The sequence below is a fragment of the Varanus komodoensis genome, unplaced genomic scaffold (genome assembly GCF_004798865.1).
Source record: "Varanus komodoensis strain SLA01 unplaced genomic scaffold, ASM479886v1 scaffold8, whole genome shotgun sequence".
NCBI classification, from domain to species: Eukaryota; Metazoa; Chordata; class Lepidosauria; order Squamata; family Varanidae; genus Varanus; species Varanus komodoensis.
Window position 1 is genome coordinate 6,446,187 of NW_025336481.1, and position 17,941 is coordinate 6,464,127.

A 17,941-nucleotide genomic window follows, 5' to 3' on the forward strand; every position below is an offset into this window, starting at 1 on the left:
CACTATTTATTATTATTAATACTCCTCGTGGGAGAACTTGCTCCAAATCAAAGACCAGGGATATGAGGAAGGAAACGGCTGCTGTTCTTCCCATATGTAAGAACTTGCATCAGGAAGTCTCAAAATATTCTCTCCTGATTGCTTAACCAGCTCTCTCTCTCAACCATGCCCAGTTTAAAGACGAAGAAAGGGGACTGGATGCTTTGCATCGAAAAGTGAATCCATTTATTGAACAAAACCAACATTAATTTAACAAATAATTACTTTGGATCATCTAGTAAAGACTGGAAAATGTGCCCACAAAATGGCTTAGGTTGTATTTAACCTCTAAAAAAGCTCCCAAACCCCCCCCCCCCCGATTCTATTTCAGCTGAAAGCTGTCTGAAATAATTTAAAAAGAAAACACACACAAGCATTCTTCTAGCACTCAGAATGCCAAGTCACCAACTGAAATGGGAGATTCTTCACCCTGAGGTTTTTTCACTCTCCAGCAAAGAAAACCCAATTTAGGGCTGTGGCTGTGGAGACAGTTAAACAAAAAAGAACAACCAACCAAATGCAAGGCTATATATATATGCACACGCACACACACGCACATAGGGGACTTGGAGGTGTTCTCATCCGTTGGCAAAAGGGTTCTGTTACCTGCCTGTAGACCCTGTTTCATGCTGCCTGTGACAGGGCTATTCTCCTTCTTTCGGTTGCACTTGGGAGTCCTGATTCTCTGCTGCTTTAGGAGCTTCACGCCCAGCGGCAGCAGCTTCGGTCTTTTCTTCCACGCCCCCTGCTTCTCCTTCTCCGAGTCTCTCCACTGCCTGCTCGTCCGCTGGCAGGGTTCCACAGGGCTGAGGCCCCACGCTTCCCACTGCAGAGGCTGTTTGCTGCCCCTCCGTTTTATCTGGGGCACCACTGCCCCACGGCTGCCCAGGCTCAGAGCTCGTTGTGGGATTCACCAGTGGATCCACACTGGCACTTGCACGCTTGGTCACGGTGTGCACAGAAGCATCAGGAAGCATTTCCGCTCCATCTTGGCCAACCTGACCTGTCCTAGCAAGAGTAGGAACGACACAATTGGCGATCTGGCCTTCCGGAGCGGCCACCTCAACGCCCACCTTTTCAGGTGTTTTGCAGGCACTCTCCCCCTCTGGCGTCTCTTCCACTTTCCGCCGTTTTGCCACTGCATTGGCCAAGTCAGGCTCCTTTTCATCTCTGTGATCCTCACTGCCTCCTGCTAGTCCTCCCGGATTTGCCGTCTTCTCCGTGGACAGGTGGCTGTCCAGGAGCTTCTGACCGATCACCACCTCCTCGAGGTTGAGAGAGATCTTCTCGATGTCACTGGGGCCTTTCGGTAGCCCAGCACTTTCTCCAAATAACCTGCTCATTTCTAACTTCCTCTTCTTGGACTCCTTGAGACTCTCGCTGTCTATTCCACTCCCGCACTCACCCACGGGGTCTTCTTTTTCCAACTGGGGGAGAGAACCTGGGGTCCCTTTTTGGACACCATCTTCTGCGTTGGCTTCTCCCACCGATGTGGGGCTAGGCTGCTCTGCCTTTTCTGAGGTCTTACATTCACTGACCAGCACCGTTTGGGATTCTGTAGCACCTCCAGCCTGCAATCCATCGCCTTCCCTCGAGACGGACGGCTCTTTCTTATCAACTGTGTCCGGTGCAGAATCGTTGTGTGAAATGCCCGTTTCTGAACTTGCTGTGGATACTGGCTGCCCAACCGGATCGTGATTTATTACTCCATCGGTCAGATTTTGCATCTCAGCGGTATCCTTTCCCACTGCTTCTCCAGCTCCCTTCCAAGCAGACTCTTCACCCAGCCTCTGGCTTACTTCCTCTGGCGATCTGGCATCATCCGTCCCCAGAGCCTCTCCTGCTCCCTTCTGACCAGGCTCCAGGTCCCTTTGGAGCTGCTGGTCATGCAGGAACTCTGGGGATCGAGGCTTGAATTTGCGGAGTTTCTTGTGCGGGCCCCAGACAAAGTCCCGTCTCGGCCTGAAGTGTCGCCATGCAAAATGCACCAACTCTCGCCGTCTCCGCTTGTTTCGGACAGTGAACATGAAGTAGTCCAGGGTGCTTCTCAGCACCCTTGGGAGCTCCTGATTAACCAGGGTCTCCGTTAAGAAGAACTTCACCAAGTGCACTTGATAGTGTTCGTAGCCCATTTCTCCCAAGCATTTCAAAATGCGAGTGATCCGCAAATTGTTATGGCTGTACCTGGGAAGGGAGACAGAAAGAGTCAAGTAGGTAGATCCACTGCATAAAAAAGATTCACACTGAAATGAGCTACAGTCCGGAGATTCTAAGAAGTGATCGGTTTCTGGAAAGTTGCAGGAACCATGATGCTGATTTAGTGTTTAGCTGAATACTTACTGTCAGATTTAGAAGAGGGAGGCAGCCCCCTGGTATTCCTGAGGTACCGGTGCAGCCCACAAGTACCCACTTCCCACACCCCCATTTGCTCAAATCAGCTGAGCAACTCACTCACCGGTTGAGGTTGTCAAATCTCTCACGCCAGTTCTCTGCTCGGTTCAATTCTCCTGTTTCTTCATTGATCAGGCTGATTCCGTAAAATCTCAGCATGAGCTTGTATGCCCGCACAAACCTCTCCATGACCGGCTTGGATTTCCTGAAGGCCTGAAATGCCCAAACAGACAAGGCATGGAGGAAGGAAACAGGTCAGGAGAACAAGTTAGCCCCCTTCCCACCAGCTACCCTGAACCCACTAGGATCCCATCAGCCAGCCAACACGTAGAAGCTTCTAGAACACTTTTTTTGGTTCATGCTGGAAGGACCAGACTAATTCACCTTTCAGTGGGAATGACAGCCTCAAGGAGCCACCACATGCAAACTCCCATGGCCCCGGGAGTTCTCCTTTTGTAAAAAACAAAACAAAACAGGGAAAGGGGGCAGAGTAATTTAGGGAAAGGGGCACCCTGTTCTTAAGGAGAAAAAGAATCCTCCTACCTCAATTTCCTGGCACGTCAGTACCCTTGCACGGAAATTCATTCCCTGCTCACGCAAAGGAAACAGCCTGGAAGAAATATTTGCCCATCAAACAAAACCCGGACTGCTTAACACGGGTCAGTTCCACAAACAATAGTTGAAAGCTTGAAAAGAGTTTAGTTCGAAGAGGAGTGGAAGTCTTGACGGCTTAGTTTGGGTTCCCCAGCCTGGGAGTCCCAATGTTTTGGACGGCATGTCCATTCAGTCCAGCCCATTCAGGGGTAATGGCAATAGCAGCCGGAAACATTTGGACAGTACCCAGTAGCAAAGGCAAGCTGAGATAAACAGATAACTTGGCAAATTCTTCTTGTTCAGGGTGAACAGCAGTGATTTCAAACAGACAATTGGAGATGTAACACCTCTTTGGCAAAGAAAGCCCCAGGGGTCAAAAGCTGCCCCGCTTCTTCCACGGTGCACAGAAATCTTAATTTTGGTACCTAAGATGCTCTGACAGAAAATAGGACAACTTAGATTTTTATCCTGCCTTTTTTGCTTTTAAAGAACTCAAAGCGGCTTACATCCTCCTCCTCTCAATCTTGTCCCCCCTCCAACAACCCTGTGAGGTAGGCTGGGCTGAGAGTCTGTGACTGGCCCAAAGTCACCCAGTTGGCTCCATGGTAGAGCAGGGACTAGAATCCAGGTCGCCTGAGTCCCAGTCCCAGCTCTTAACCACTACACCACACTGGCTCTCTCCACACTTATCCCCACAACAACCACCCTGTGAGGTAGGCTGGGCTGAGAGTCTGTGACTGGCCCAGAGTCACCCAGTTGGCTCCATGGCTGAGCGGGGACTCGAACCCAGATCACCTGAGTCCCAGGCCTGTGCTCTTAACCCTATTTCCACTGATGCTCACCACATCTGAAGGATGGTTAACAACACGTTAAACATTTCCACAACAACAAATGGTCAGAACCCACAACCTGGAATTTGTGTCCGTGTGGAGACCAACAGAAACCAAGCCAGGGTTTTTAAAGTAACCCTGTGCCCAAAACCCAATTTCAAATTATTTTTCGTAATGACGACTCTGAACCTCTGGCATCAGGGATCCCCGCTCTTGCCCTGGCAACCTGCAAGGCATGGCAAGACTGTGGCTGGCCCCGCTCGGTTTTGCCTACTGTGGCCTTACTCCAGCCACTGTTTGCTTGTATCCTCACCAGAGTTTACCCCACAAAAGGGACGCATCTCTTGCCCAAGCCTGCCCTATATTCTGTATTGGGTGGGAATTGCAACAGCACACAGAAGCGTAAGTTTGCGAGCACTGCAGCTTCCCTTAGGGCATTTTAAGAGTACTTATCTAAGTCAATGGCTGGGCATACAGCGGTAGCCAGGAAGGTATGTTATGCTTCTAAAATGCAAGTTGCATTAAGCCAGTAAAAGCAAAAACTACAAATAACCTCCGTTTATGTCACAGGTCTTTCCAAAGCGAGTGCATTCTAGCTTAATTAGAAGACGGTCTGGCTCATGTTTTAGAGAGCCTCCAGAAGAGGAAGAAAAAGAACCGTTTACCATTGAATGTATGAATGGTTCTCCTCCAAAGTGCTGTAGTCATTCTGCCACGTCTCGAGGAGGTCTTCAATATAGAGGCCTGGGAGGAAAAGCACCCAATTACTTATGGATGGATACAGACAGGTAGCTGCATGACAGGGTGTGCTTTAAAAGGACACGTTTTTCAGGGGATGACGAACTGGCCTTGGTCCTCTCCTGACAGCCCTAGCAACAAGCGCTGTTCTTGCATTAAAACAAAAGCCTCTTATTCCTAGCAGCTAAATCGAAACTGTAAGTCCTACGGGCAGGGGACACATGGCATTTCCACGGCAAATCTCAGCAGATCCTATGTACTCCCAGAATCTCAATTTCTCTCCTACAGATTGCCGAGTCTCTGACTTACTCCAAACTCACCCCAACTAATGGAACGGAGAAGGCTGCACGTGCCCATCCTTTCTCTGCTAATTTTGAAAAGCTGGATATCTTTGCAGAACTCACTAGACTGATTGCTACTGATCAGAATTTCTCCTATTAATTTTATTGCTTATACCAGGAATGTGGGGAAGATTGGGACCCTCGTTTCACTGGTTCATGGACTAAAATTTGGTTTGCAAGTTTTCTGAAATCACTAAGCTCAGCTATTTAAAAACAACTGAAAAAAAGAACAAAAGTTATCTGGTTAGCCCACAGGTCTACAGAAAAAGAGCTTCAACACTGTGACAGTGCCTGGTTTTAAAAAAGCAAAGCAAGCCAGGACAGCCGATGCTGAGGGTTAACAGAAGTTGCTGTCCAAAAGGGCCATCAGCTGCTCACCTCTCTTGAACAAAGCAGCTTGAAAAACCTTGACCCAAGGAACAAAATGAAAAGAGAGGCGAGTTCTGAAAGGTACTGGACTACCAGGTCCAAAATACAGTTTTCTAAGTAGCTAACCTCCTTATTCTAGAGTGCTGAGCGCCGCAACCAGTCTCGGAGAATGGCTTGGGAAGGAGGGGAGGGTGCTTCTTGGTGAAATGACCAGTCACAAAACACTTGCTTTCCAGGAGGCAAGATGGTACGGCTAAAAGAAAAGTTACTTGCCCAAGATTGCAAGGTAGCGGCCAAAATGAAAACCCACTCTCTTGAAACCCCAAGAAAGATGGTACCGGAGACTAGGATGTTTCCTGTGTGGCATGTCAGATTCCCAGTGCGGGGAAATGATTCAAATGAACTTAAGAAACGAAACCAGGAGGGGCAAGAAGACTGGGCAAAATATAGGTAGGGATGTGCATGTTAGGATATATTATGCATAATCTCTCTCCCTCCCTCCCTCCCTCCCTCCCTCTCTCTCTCTCTCTCTCGCACACCCCCCTCTCCTCTTGAGGTTCCACTTCTATAACTCTGACAAGAGAAGACGAAGTCAAAGGCATCCAACGTTCATCAGGAGAGAAGAAAGTTACACAACTTTTTGTGGCTGTATGAACAAATAACCAACTGTGCATGTAGCCAAGGGGCAGATGGATGCCTCCTGCTGCCCTCCCAGCTCTAGGGTAGCCCCCCAGCATCCTCCTGTCCATCTATAGGAAGAGAATCCTGTACAGGATCTGACACATACCTGCATACTATAATGATGATAATTATGCATTTACCACCCTAAAACAATAAGACTGAAATTCAAGATACAGGTTGTCTGAGAAAGGACTTGTGATCAGATGGACGGGAGAAGGAAGGGTAGTGGAAGGAGAGGCTGACCTGCAAGTGTGGGCATGAACACACCGCTAGTAAGCATGCAAAGAGGTCCAAAGAGACTTGACGGCCTCAAAGTCTCCCCAGGGCTTCCCTGGGCAGTTCAATTTTGCCTCCCTGGGGAAAACAAGAGCAGGCCATATTGAGTCCTTCAGGTCTTTCTTGCAGGAGAGAGAGAGAGAGAGGCCATTTTGTAGCAGCTGCTCCCTGCCTCTTGGCATGGTGTCTTTTTCATTAGAAAATACTCGCTAACCATGTACAATTCAATTCCATGCCAAGACAAGTACAGGTAACTTGACCGCTCCCACTTCCCCCTTAAAACAACACGTATCAAAAGCCATACCACGAGGCAAGAAATTAATCTCATTTTTGTAAAAGCTCAGATTCCACATGTCGTCTTCACTCCTTTCAGTTTCTTCCAAACCCTGAAACGGAAAGAGAGGGAGAGAAATGGCCAGAAGGGAAGTGTCAATGAACAGGAGAAGACAGATCCATTCTAAGACAGATCCATTAATCATGAGATCCAGCTTAGAGCACTGGTCCTTATCTATGAAGCTCCAGAGAGTTTGGGTGGGGGACACCTCAAGGAACTGTTCCACCCATACAACCCTGCCCACTTTCACTGCTCAATACTGGATGCCTTTGCTGCAGCCCGAACCCCTCAGCAGCCTGGCTGGCTACCGTGTGACGCATGGCCTCGTTGACGGTGGCACCTGTCCTGCCTGGCTGGCACCCTCCCTCTCAAGCGCCAGAGAAACTGCCAGTACCTTCACCACCCCTCCACCTCGCTTTGGCCGGCAGTGTTTTTCCTTTCTGTTACTGAAGGGCTATAGGTGCGTGCTGTGAATCAGTTCTGGTATTTCTGTACGTTCGATTTTTATTCGTAAGCCGTGTGGTATGGTCTCTTTTAGGGCTGAAGAGCCACGCATAAATACACTTGGACACAACGAACAAGGGCAGAGCTAGAAGTGAATGGTCATCGCTTATCCACCAGCCTTCATCAAGCACATCACTCCCCTTGTTATCAGGGTTGCTACACAATTTAGGAGACCTGCCGTCTTCTCCATGTGTGAAGGGAAAAGCATCCAAAACCACAGAACACAAGCCCTTTTCTGTCTTTATTATAAAAAGGAACAAATGGACTCAGCTCTGCACAAGTGAAGATAACCCTTAGTTTGTTACAGCAAAACCTTTGGGCAAACATCTAAGTGGAGCTGGGCTTTTGTGCCCACCCCATATGAGCGAAGCCACAACAGCTAGTACTGTGCCCCCTTTAAGAGGGGGATCTGCCCACTCCATTCCTCAGAGGAATTCTTGAGAAAAGACAGCTTAAGTAGGTGAGCCAGGTCGCAAACAGAAAACAATTTCCTTCTCCTAGGATACCCATTCAAATGTCTTTTCTGGTTTGGCCTCTATGCCTAGTTCGTTGACTCAAAGCTATCAAGCAGGAAATCGGTGATGATTAAATAGCCTTGCATTTAAGAATTCGCACGGTTGCCCCCGGCAGAAGGAAACGGGTCAACAGGAGAGAGAAGGGCACTCCTTTCCTCTCCCCCACTGCCCAGGTTGGCCAGCATGGAACCCAAGGCTACACAACCCCTTGCAGGTTTGCATATATACACAAAGTGCTTAGGGCATGCTTCCCCAGCTTGGTGTCCTTCCCATGTCCTGGCCCAACACGCTGCACCACTGGCCAAAAGTTCCCACTAGGAACGAAGTTCACCCAGTTCATACCGGATAACGGTGCCTGTATTTCTGCATATCTCTCGCAGCCATCCAGTTTTGTCTACTTGCGCTCTAGGGGAAAGGAGACAAGCATCAATATTTATTGATTTATTGTATTTATATCCCACCTTTTTTCCTTTCCGAGAGACTCAATTCTCCTCCTCTCTCAATCTTATCCTCACAACCACTGCCTGTGAGGTAGACGAGACTGAGTCTGTGGCTAATGTAGGAGGCTGAGGCAACCTCTTTCATGTATATTGGTTTGTTTTAGGGTGGATTTGATTTAAATCACAATTTAAGTTACTAGTCAGTAAGACTAAATTTAAAACATGTTTTTGCATGCCTGCCTGCCCTACCCATAGGTAAAGGAACTTCATTAAAATATTCCCAGACTGGGTCTCTTTTACAGTCTACTGCCATTATAGGTTTTCTCCTCCAGGGAAAGAATAATGTGATAAACCTCAGACTATACACAAAAGGATCCAAACACTTGGGGAGTGTTCTCTGCTCAGAAGGGTTCCCTGTCACTTTTACTGCTTTCCCCTCCCTCCTCACACTTAGCTTCTTGTGCAGGTCTGTTCAGTCCAATCCATGGAATTTTATCAAACTTGGCACTTAAAAGAGGTAAGGGGTTGCTTCTGTCTACAGAGCCTTGCAAAGGGACAGAGAGATTAAAGTCCTTTTCTCAACTCTGTATGTTATTTTATAACATTTTTGCCATGAAGAGCCATGCAATCTCTGCAGACGCGAATTCACAGTTCTGATAACTGTAAAACCAAGCATCTGTGATATTATCTTCTAGAGAGAAAAATTGCCCAATAACCTTACAGAAACCTCTGGAAGAGCACGACATTGTGAATGGCTGAATGGAATTCATTTACCAAAAAAAAATTAAGCATTGTATGAACATACAGCCTCATGCGACATAATTAAAACGAACCCTTATTACATGATGAATAACCTCTGGACTATAATGTATCTTAAACAGAAAACTATCTTTAGATAGAATTTTCCTCCAAAAGCATTTTATTTTACACACACAAGCACACACACAATCCAATTTTCATTATAAATCTGATTTAAACTAAAAATTTGATTAAAAATTATTGATTTTATCCACCCTGGTTGGTTTGCAGTGAGAGGAATCATGATGCCTGGCCACTGCTCTGTCAATGCCCCAGTGGCCATCAGCCAGCTGAAAATGCCCGGGGCCGCTTTCCATGTGCAACCTGGCGACTGCAAAGAGACTCTTCCATGCATGTGTCCAACCGAATGTTGCGTGCGCTGCTGCTGGTGCCCCAGCCAAGGGAGTGCGCCTCAAGGGCCCGCTCTGCATTCCCCGAGCACAAACCTGTGCTTTGCTGGGACAGCACTGGCTTGCCACTCCTGGAGGGGCACGATTTGACCTGCATGCTCCGCCGGGTCAGTGAATGATGGTGCACTTGACATCCCATAGAATAGCAGCATTGGAAAGAGTCCTTTAAGCCATAACGTCCAGCCCCACACTGAACGCAAGAACCCAGTTTAAAGCATCTGTCCAGAGGTGGAGAGCCCACCGGTTCCCCAGGCAGCAGGAACCCTTGTCAGACCAACAGAAGTCCAACCACAATCTGCCTTCCTGTAACTCGGGTCTCTCTTCCCATGTCCTCTGGGACTCGACAGAGAACAAACTGCGGCCCCTTCTCTGTGTGTCACAACCCTTAAGGTACTTGAAGGACAATGTCAAATCCCCCCTCAGGCCTCGCATCTCCTCTCTGCAAGGCTAAATGTATCCAGTGCTTTCCATCTTTTTTTACAGGACTTCCTTTCTAATCCCTTGATCATCTTTGTTGCCTTTTTCTGAATTCCAATGTATCTAAATCCTTGTTAAAGAATGGCCCAGAACTGGAAACAGTATTTGAGGGGAGCTCTGACCAGTGTATGAACAGTAGAACGATTCTTTCCTATGATTTGAAAATTATACTTCTACAGATGCAATCTAAAATTGTCTTTTGATTCTTCTGCAGCCATGTGGATTCACCTGCTACGTGCCATGCAGGTGGCAAGCAGTGGCAACGTTTGCCATTGAGGTGTAGCTCATCCCTTAGGACAAACACACCCTACGAAAGCGGGGAGAAGGCCCTCTCCCAGAAACACCTGCATGACAACCTAGGGACAAAGCGAGTGCATTCCCCTCCATTTTAGGAGGAAACCGTGTCCTTTTCCCTTCTCTCTCTTTGTACAATATTTCAGTGGTGCTGAAAGTGACTCATATTGCTGTGATTCTTACAAAGAACCCTGAGCATCTGAGAGGGATGGCTTAGCTTGGAATCCTGCACCGAGCGAGGGGATGGACCGTTGGGCCCTTCCAACGTTGCCAGTCCATGATGCAATGCACCCTGTAAAATAGGCCAAATTATTATCTTGCATTGCAGAAAACCCCTGCAGGCTGGGAGACAGGTGGCTCACCTAAGACTACTCACTGAGGGCAGAAGCAGGTGTTTCGATGAGAGATTTCCCCATTCACAGGAAAAGTAACTGAAAGGGACACTGCTGAATGCAACAAGAGCGCTCACCTGAGTATTATGATTATGTTGCATTTATGTCCTGCCTTTTTTCCTCTTGAGAGGAACCCGAGACGACATACCTATTCTTCCTTCACTCTCTTATCCGCATTACAACAGCCCTGTGCGGTAGGTGAGGCTGAGGCGTCCTGACTGGCCCAACGTCACCCAGTGGGCTCCATGGCTGAGCGGGGACCTGGCTTTCCCAGGTCTCCAGTCCAACACTAACCATCACTCTGGCTGAAGCATGCAAGTGTTTAAGCCTATCAGTTAACTTAAAGGCATTCAAGTTCTGTTTCTACCTAGCTTAAAACTGGCCCTTCGGAACAGGAAAAAGGGAACTGTAAGACCACCCAGTTTCTTCCCCATAATACCAGCCAGCCAAAGGGTGCAACAGAAGACACTAAGATACACCACTCACCCCCGAGACAGCACAAAAGTACCTTTTTCTCCTTACCTTACAGGTTCCAAACAATGGAAAGCTTGGCCAGTCCTAAAGACAGAACACACATTTTAATGAATTTTTGAAGCACTTCATCAGCCTCCAGTATTAGCAATAGAATGCATATATTTCACTAACATCTAACTAAACCCTCTTTACTTGTTCCAGCAAGGTTTTATTTACTTGGAGAGATGATAAGTGATCACAGAAGGGTAAGATTGAAAACGTACCATAATGTAAGTTTTCACACTGGTAAAACGTGTTAGAGCTTTGGTAATATTTTGAAACAGGAGCCTGTTAAAAATCTAAGCAAGAAATCAGTAATTAAACAGTGCAGTTTGGAAATCACATTTTTTTCAAAATTAATTGACAAATATATTATATGCAAGAGGCAAAAGTACAAATGCTTCCAGGAAAGTGGGTTCCCTTCCTGGTCTCAATCCTGGCAACTGGTCAAGAGAATAAAATTCTGTTTGAGCATTCAAATTCCTGGCTGCATAGTGACTTTACTCTCATTAATCAGCACATCCCATCCTGAAAGTTCAAAATTTGTCTAAGAGCAATGACTCCATGGAGTTGACATTTTGTTTGCACAGGGCCCTGTCAAATTTCACTTCCGTTTCTCCTGTGTTCCACACCAGAAGTAAATCAAAGCGTTGGTTTTCATTTCTCCTATACAGAAAAAGCAAAAGCTCATCCACAGCGTTGTGATTCAGACATAACATGAAGGCAAAGCCTGGTGCTGGGTGCATCATTCCACCCTGGGCCTTGCCCTTCTGTGCTCCCTCTTAGAGCCCCATTTCTTATTTCCAGATCCTCAGCAAACCACTGTTCGCTTTATCACCCAAACCCAGTAAATTGTGGCTTATTCTGAACTCTTAAGTGAAGCTTTTCACACACAGATTTCAAACCCATCAGTTCACCTTGCGTTACATCAGTGAGAGACAAGATCTTCTGGAAGGCACCCACCAGTCAACAACAAAAATAAACATGTCCTGCAGAATGCAAAAGTTTTTTGTTATCATTTTAGCTAGCAGCCTTGTAAAAAGGCCCCTAAAACCTTATAAAGAAACTACAGTTCATTTCTATGCTGGACTAAAGAGATAAAGTAATGATGGAAAAATCTGGGGAGGGAGAGAGAGAGAATGTACACAGAGGGTTTTTTCAGGGACTTTGATCTTTGCAGAAAGGGAATAGGAAAGAAATACCAAGTTTTAAAAAATCCTATGGCAGACACAGGGAAGAGAGAAACATTCCATCCTTTCCCAGCTCACCTGTTCACTGGCATGGAATCCCAGAACTCACCTGCATACAGTTCCAGGTCACTTATAGCAACTGGGTCACTTACAAGGTTCCATTTTGGTCTGAATGCAGATTCATGTCCTACTGTGGATCTTTTTCTAATGGACCAACACAGGGGCTTACGCATTTGGTGAAGGGGTATCTTTTACTATAAAAATCAAAGCAGCCAAACTATATTTAAATGCCATGCTACAAAAGGGGGGAGGAAGTTCAAGACAAAATGTCTTATGCACAGAAGGCACTAAGTTTTCCAGAAGAAGGTATGCCATAAAGAAGGGAAAATGAGCATCCACACATGTAGAATAATCCTATGGCCCCTGGACAGCATCGAGAGGGCCACAGGTTTGTCTAGATTCCACCCTTAGATCCCCCTTCCCCTGTAGCAGCTGGTGCACAAAGAACCGAGTTGGGATACTCCTCCAAGGTCTTTCTGCACTAGCTGCAAGGGCTCTTGGTGATGTCAAAGAAGGGATTTTGTAGGCATTCCAGGGGACAGAGAGGGATGGGGACTGATGTGCACCTGGCAGCATCTCAGCTTCTAGCCCTCACTCTCAAAAATACCCCCGTTAGTCAGCTGAAATTGCTCATCTAGTTGTTTTGCAGAGTAAGAGGAGAGCAGAAGTGATTCTACCTGCACTGTGTGGGATGCCCCAAATTACCTAAGTTTGGAGTTATGGGCAGCCCCACCCATCTGTATACTAAAAGTGAACACCTGTAACTGAGCACCTATGACTGGAACATGGCAGAATGCGTGTACCTGAGATTTGTGACATACACAATCATGCCTTAAATGAGTGTGGAGAGTTTGGAACTGTCTTCCAAGGGAAGCTTAATTTTGCTCATCACTTGGAAGACAAGAGAATGTATGTGGTTTTCCTGGTGGGGTTTGTTGGGCACTGCTCTTTAATATGGTGTTTGGTTGTGGTCCTTTCAAATCGCTAACTGCCTGCTTTATGCTGTCATATAAATGTTTGGTCTGCTACCTTAATGATTTGACTATTTTAATAGAAAGGCAGGAGATATACAGGTTTTAAAAATAAACTAATGTTCGCATCGTTATCATCTTCACAGCTTAGAATTCTCACAGAAACAATGGACAGTGTTTGACTTTGAACTTTGAACTTGCCTACGTGTCCAGCAGAATCACCTGGGAAAATCCTGGAATTTCAGAGTTTGGGAGAGGGGGCACAAAAATGAAAGCTCACCCATGGGGAAAGAAACCTTACTGTGTCTGGAAAAACAGCATTAGGCTAAGAAAGCTACCTGGTGCTTTTCTTTCTGGGCTACTCCCTTTCTAGATGTTATACCCATTCTTTAAAAAATGGCGTGAGCTTTTGAAAAATACTATTGCACCCCTGCAGTTGCACCAAAGATTCCTGTGCACAAGGTTGTCCTTGAGGGCAGGGAATTCAGAGGGGCAGCTCAGTCAGGGATCTGCTGAGTGGCTCCAGGCAAACTCACTGTCCACCCCCCCCACCCCCAGCAGCGAAATGAGAACCATAATCGACAGTGCTCAGATAAAGAGGGATCAGAACGAGCCTATCAAATACAACTTGGTTCACTTTAACACCCTCCACTGGTAGACCTAGTACTGGTCAAAGGGTCAACTAACGTTCTTCAGTCGTCACTGGGGTTCCTTTTCTTTACTCTGGACACTGAGAGCTCCTGGAAGCAAGGCTTCGGGGGGGGGGGGCTGTCCTCCAAGACTTGCTGTTGGCTTCTCCGTGTCTCTCTCTCTCCCTCCCACACACACACACACACAATGATCCCCGATCATACGAACACCGGGGCGCGGGGTTGGGGGAGGGGGGCCCGCAGCTTCCTGCAATTCCGAATAAACCGATGCGCTCTAAGCCCCCATGTCTGCCCCACAGAGGATCTTGCCTCGTTCTCCGCAGACAACCGTTAGAACCCTCAGAGACTACCTGCTTCTCCTCAGGTCTGGGACCCTCACCTGGAAACCAGAGGCCCGCTTGGGGCCGGGCGACCGCCTACCGGGCTTCTCTTGCGGTTTAGCCTCTTCTGTCTCTGCGGGTGGGTTTGCCGCTTCCGAGTTCTTCCTTCCGGGATCTTCCTCCAGTTGTCCTCCTTCCTCCTCCTCCTCCTCCTCCTCCTCCTCGTCGTCTTCCCAGGTGGAATCGTACTCCCCGCACCATTCTTCCTCCTCTTCTTCGGCTTCCTCCTCCTCCTCCTCGTTCTCCTGTTCTGCCTCCGTGCCCCTCAACGAAGGGGAAGGCTGCGGAGTCGCCATCACAGCCAGAGGCCGGCCTCAGCAGCACGGAAGAAGGAAACCGAAAGAAGAGCGGATCCAAGCCGCCACCGAGCATGAGGAGATACAAAGCGAAAGACACGTGGGGGAAAGAGGAGGGGAAGGCACGTGGCCCCGCCCGCAACTCTGGGCGCAGCCGGCCCAGCTCTGCGCTCCAATTGGATGACGAGCTTTCCTCCGGAACGTTCGTGTACTCTGCGTTCCATTATGGAACGTTCGAAAGCGGAGGGGAGGGGGGAGGGAGGGGGCGGCGTGGAGGAAAAGGGAGCCGGTCTTCAGATTTCAGGCAGTTGGTAAATGAGAACAGCGATCTCTGGGGAAGGCCTATCAGGTAGCTTTTGCTGTGGTTTTTCCGTCTTGTTAAAGGCGTTGTTAGATTCCAGCCCTGTAGGGCTGGAGCCTCGAATAATTCATTTGGAACCTCGAATATCTGAAATAAAGGGACTGGGGCACTGGGAATCTTGCATATGACCCTTTGGGATTAGCTTCGCCTCCTGTTGCCCCCAGCACTTGAATTTTCTGCCCGAGGATTTCTTTTCTGGAAGCAAGAACATAAAAATATAGAAAAAGCCATATTGACCAACGATCCATAATCCAGCATTCTGTGCACGCAGAGAGCCAGTGTGGTTTAGTGCTTGAAAAACTCGTGAGATCTGGTTCTGGTTGCCACTCAGTCATGGAGCTCACTGGCTGACTTTCAGCCCAGCCTACCTCACTGGGTTTTTGTTGTGAGGGTAAGATGCAGAAGAGGAGCGTTATATAAGCTGCCTTGAGTTCGTTGAAAGGAGAAAAGGTGGGATAGAAATACAATGAATAAAAAACAAAGAAAGCCGCAGCCTACAGGATTGCTCAAGCAGGATCTGGGTAAAAGAGCCCCTCCTGCCCAATACCAGAGGCAGAACACAGCCATGAGGACTAGTAGCCCTTCATAGCCTTCTTCTGCATGAGTTTGCCCAGTCGGCCTGTAAAGCATCCCAGTTGCTGGCCACCAGTACATCTCATGAAAGCGAATTCCATAATTCAACTATGCACCGCATGAGAAGGACCCCCTTTTATCTGTTCTGAATCTCCCATCAAGCAACTTGATGGAATGACTCCAGGAGGGAGAGAAACACCCTCCTCTCCTGTCCACACATTCATTCCTTTTTAAAAATAGGAAGACGGTGTCCTCTGCACACAGGCTTTAGAAAGGTGTAAATTAACATATGCAAATTAGTGCATTTCTTGCTCTGTGGGGCCGAACCCCATATCCAGCACCACCCCTGCCTCCTGTTTGACCCATGTTGGGAAAATTTGGATAAATCCTGTCTGAAAAGCACTACTCCTGTGTGCCTTTGCAATGTGGGATCAAATCCTGTCTTCCTTCTCAAAACCAAGCTGTCACTGTTTAAAATGGCATTCCCCCGCTCCTTTCTCTCACCTTTAGCTGTAAGCTACAGTACACAGGCCATTTCAGCCCGAATATACATTGTAAATAGTCATTGTTGGAATTCAGTTTACAATAACCCTTTGATAGCCCAGAGGGCTTCATGTGCCCTGATCATGCAGAATGTTTAGAGTCTGAGATAAGGGTCTGAGCTTATCATGAATAGTTTCTAGTAGCTTGAATTTGCATGTCTGAGCAGACCTGGAGATGGGTTCAAGTTACTCAACTAAAGTGTCAATACAGGCAATTAGAAATATTTTAATCTCATTGTTACAATGTGATTGACTGACATTCCTTTATCTGTTCTGTATGTGATGACCTCAGAATCTTATTGTAATCTCTGCATTCTGTCATCGATTGCCCTGTACCTGTGTACCTATAAATGCCCTGTAGTGGTACTGAAGCTTCGCAGCAGAGTTCACCTCTGCCTGCCCGATAGGTAATGCATGCATTATCGTGAGTGTACCGCAGGAACCTTGGGGGTAAAACAATAAAGCCTCAGATGGTCTGGACGCTTGGTCTTTCCCACGAACCCGAGTTTTATTCCCTCTTCTCAAATTGAGATTCCGGGATTCTGACACCCACCATCCCCTCCCGAGCCCCTAGAGCAGTGGTGGCGAAGCTATGGCATGCGTGCCACAGTGGGCACGTAGAGCCCTCTCTGTCGGCACGCGAGCCAAATCGCCCCATGATCGCCCCCGCAGCCGAGCATCGGATCACAGCGCACACAGGGGCCATGCGCATGCTCAGAAAGGAGTATCGGTGCCAGGCAATGATGTCACGAGCCACGACTCATTAGCTGCGACTCGTCTGAGCTTTCGCATGGCCGGTCAGTGCGTTGCCGAGGATACATATATTTTTGCTTGGACTGGCTGTGAGGTGCTTCTTCTAAACTAAAACCTCAGTTTTCAGGTTTTATTGCAGTGTTGGGACTTTGCGATAAGTAAGTGGGTTTTGGGTTGCAGTTTGGGCACGTGGTCTCTAAAAGGTTCGCCATCAGTGCCCTAGAATCATTATGTCTGCCCAGAATGCTTTGCAGTCCGATTCTTTGCTCATTTAGAAGCAATTCCCAATGTGTCCAGTAGGGCTTGCACCTGGGTAAGGTCTATATTAAGTATGTGCTGTACAGGACGGTTGCCTCAACATGCCAAGGTGTAGGAGATACACGGCATAAAGTATATTTCTGCAAATGTCCCTTTGCGTTTAATGGAGCTTTTATTCCCAGGTTGGCTTAACGGAGATGGATAGCATGCCAAAAGATCACTCAGTCTATCCATCTAGCAAAGTTACATGCTCAAGGCATTGTACAATAAACTCGAGCGGAGAAGTCATCATTAAAACAACCATAAAACAGGCCTTTAACTCCATCCCCAGGGAGATACATATGGCCTCATTTGGTGCTTAGAAATCATTAGCTGATGCTCTGTACGTGCTTAAGTTTAATTTTGATACTCTTATTTTTGCAATCTTGTAAGCTGCTTTGTGAGGGTTGTGCAACTGGAGTGGTGACTTTAATTTCTTTTAAAGCAATACATAAAAATAAAACAGCCTCCTGAAACCAGTTATCACAGAGTCAAAACATCTTTATTTATTATGATCCACTACAAACTTGCAATATAGGTCTACTACCTACATACCACAAGATCCGTACCATTTATATCATCTCTTGAATCATGACAGAAAAGAATATGAGCCAGTCCCCTACTTATCTGATTTAAAGAATCAACTGCAATTTTCGCTGGTGTGTGTTGCTGCATGGTTTTTTTTGAGCACTGCCAGTTCAGAAGTTCAGCGATGTTTCAGCAGGGTGCTACTAATAAAAAATGCTGACATTGCACTCAGTGGCAAGACTGTTTAAGGGCTTAATCCTGTACATGTGCAGACAGGTGAATGCAGGGAGCTGTAGGGCCTTTTTCTAGCTAAACATGCATAAAATTGCATCTTAAGTGTTATGCAAAAAGCTGCAAAAATACTTCTCCTCAAGTTAAATGACCAAGACTACCAACAGAATGGG

General features: G+C 47.1%; 1 protein-coding gene across 5 annotated transcripts; it reads right to left on the reverse strand.

Moving 5' to 3' along the window:
* Positions 1-202: 202 nt before the first annotated feature.
* On the reverse strand, positions 203-14,534 carry OGFR (opioid growth factor receptor). Of its 5 annotated transcripts, XM_044455143.1 has the most exons (10): positions 14,187-14,534; positions 11,161-11,235; positions 10,946-10,981; positions 7,955-8,017; positions 6,564-6,645; positions 4,520-4,598; positions 2,974-3,040; positions 2,495-2,643; positions 1,872-2,223; positions 203-1,787 (listed from the first exon to the last, which is right to left on the reverse strand). In XM_044455143.1, exons 1-10 carry the CDS (start codon positions 14,481-14,483, stop codon positions 684-686), a joined length of 2,304 nt encoding a protein of 767 aa, XP_044311078.1. In that variant the 5' UTR covers positions 14,484-14,534; the 3' UTR covers positions 203-683. The 5 variants fall into 5 exon arrangements, with proteins under 5 accessions (XP_044311078.1, XP_044311076.1, XP_044311074.1 ...); XM_044455141.1 differs by having other exon boundaries at positions 203-2,223; positions 10,946-10,983; positions 11,184-11,235; XM_044455139.1 differs by having other exon boundaries at positions 203-2,223.
* Positions 14,535-17,941: the final 3,407 nt, after the last annotated feature.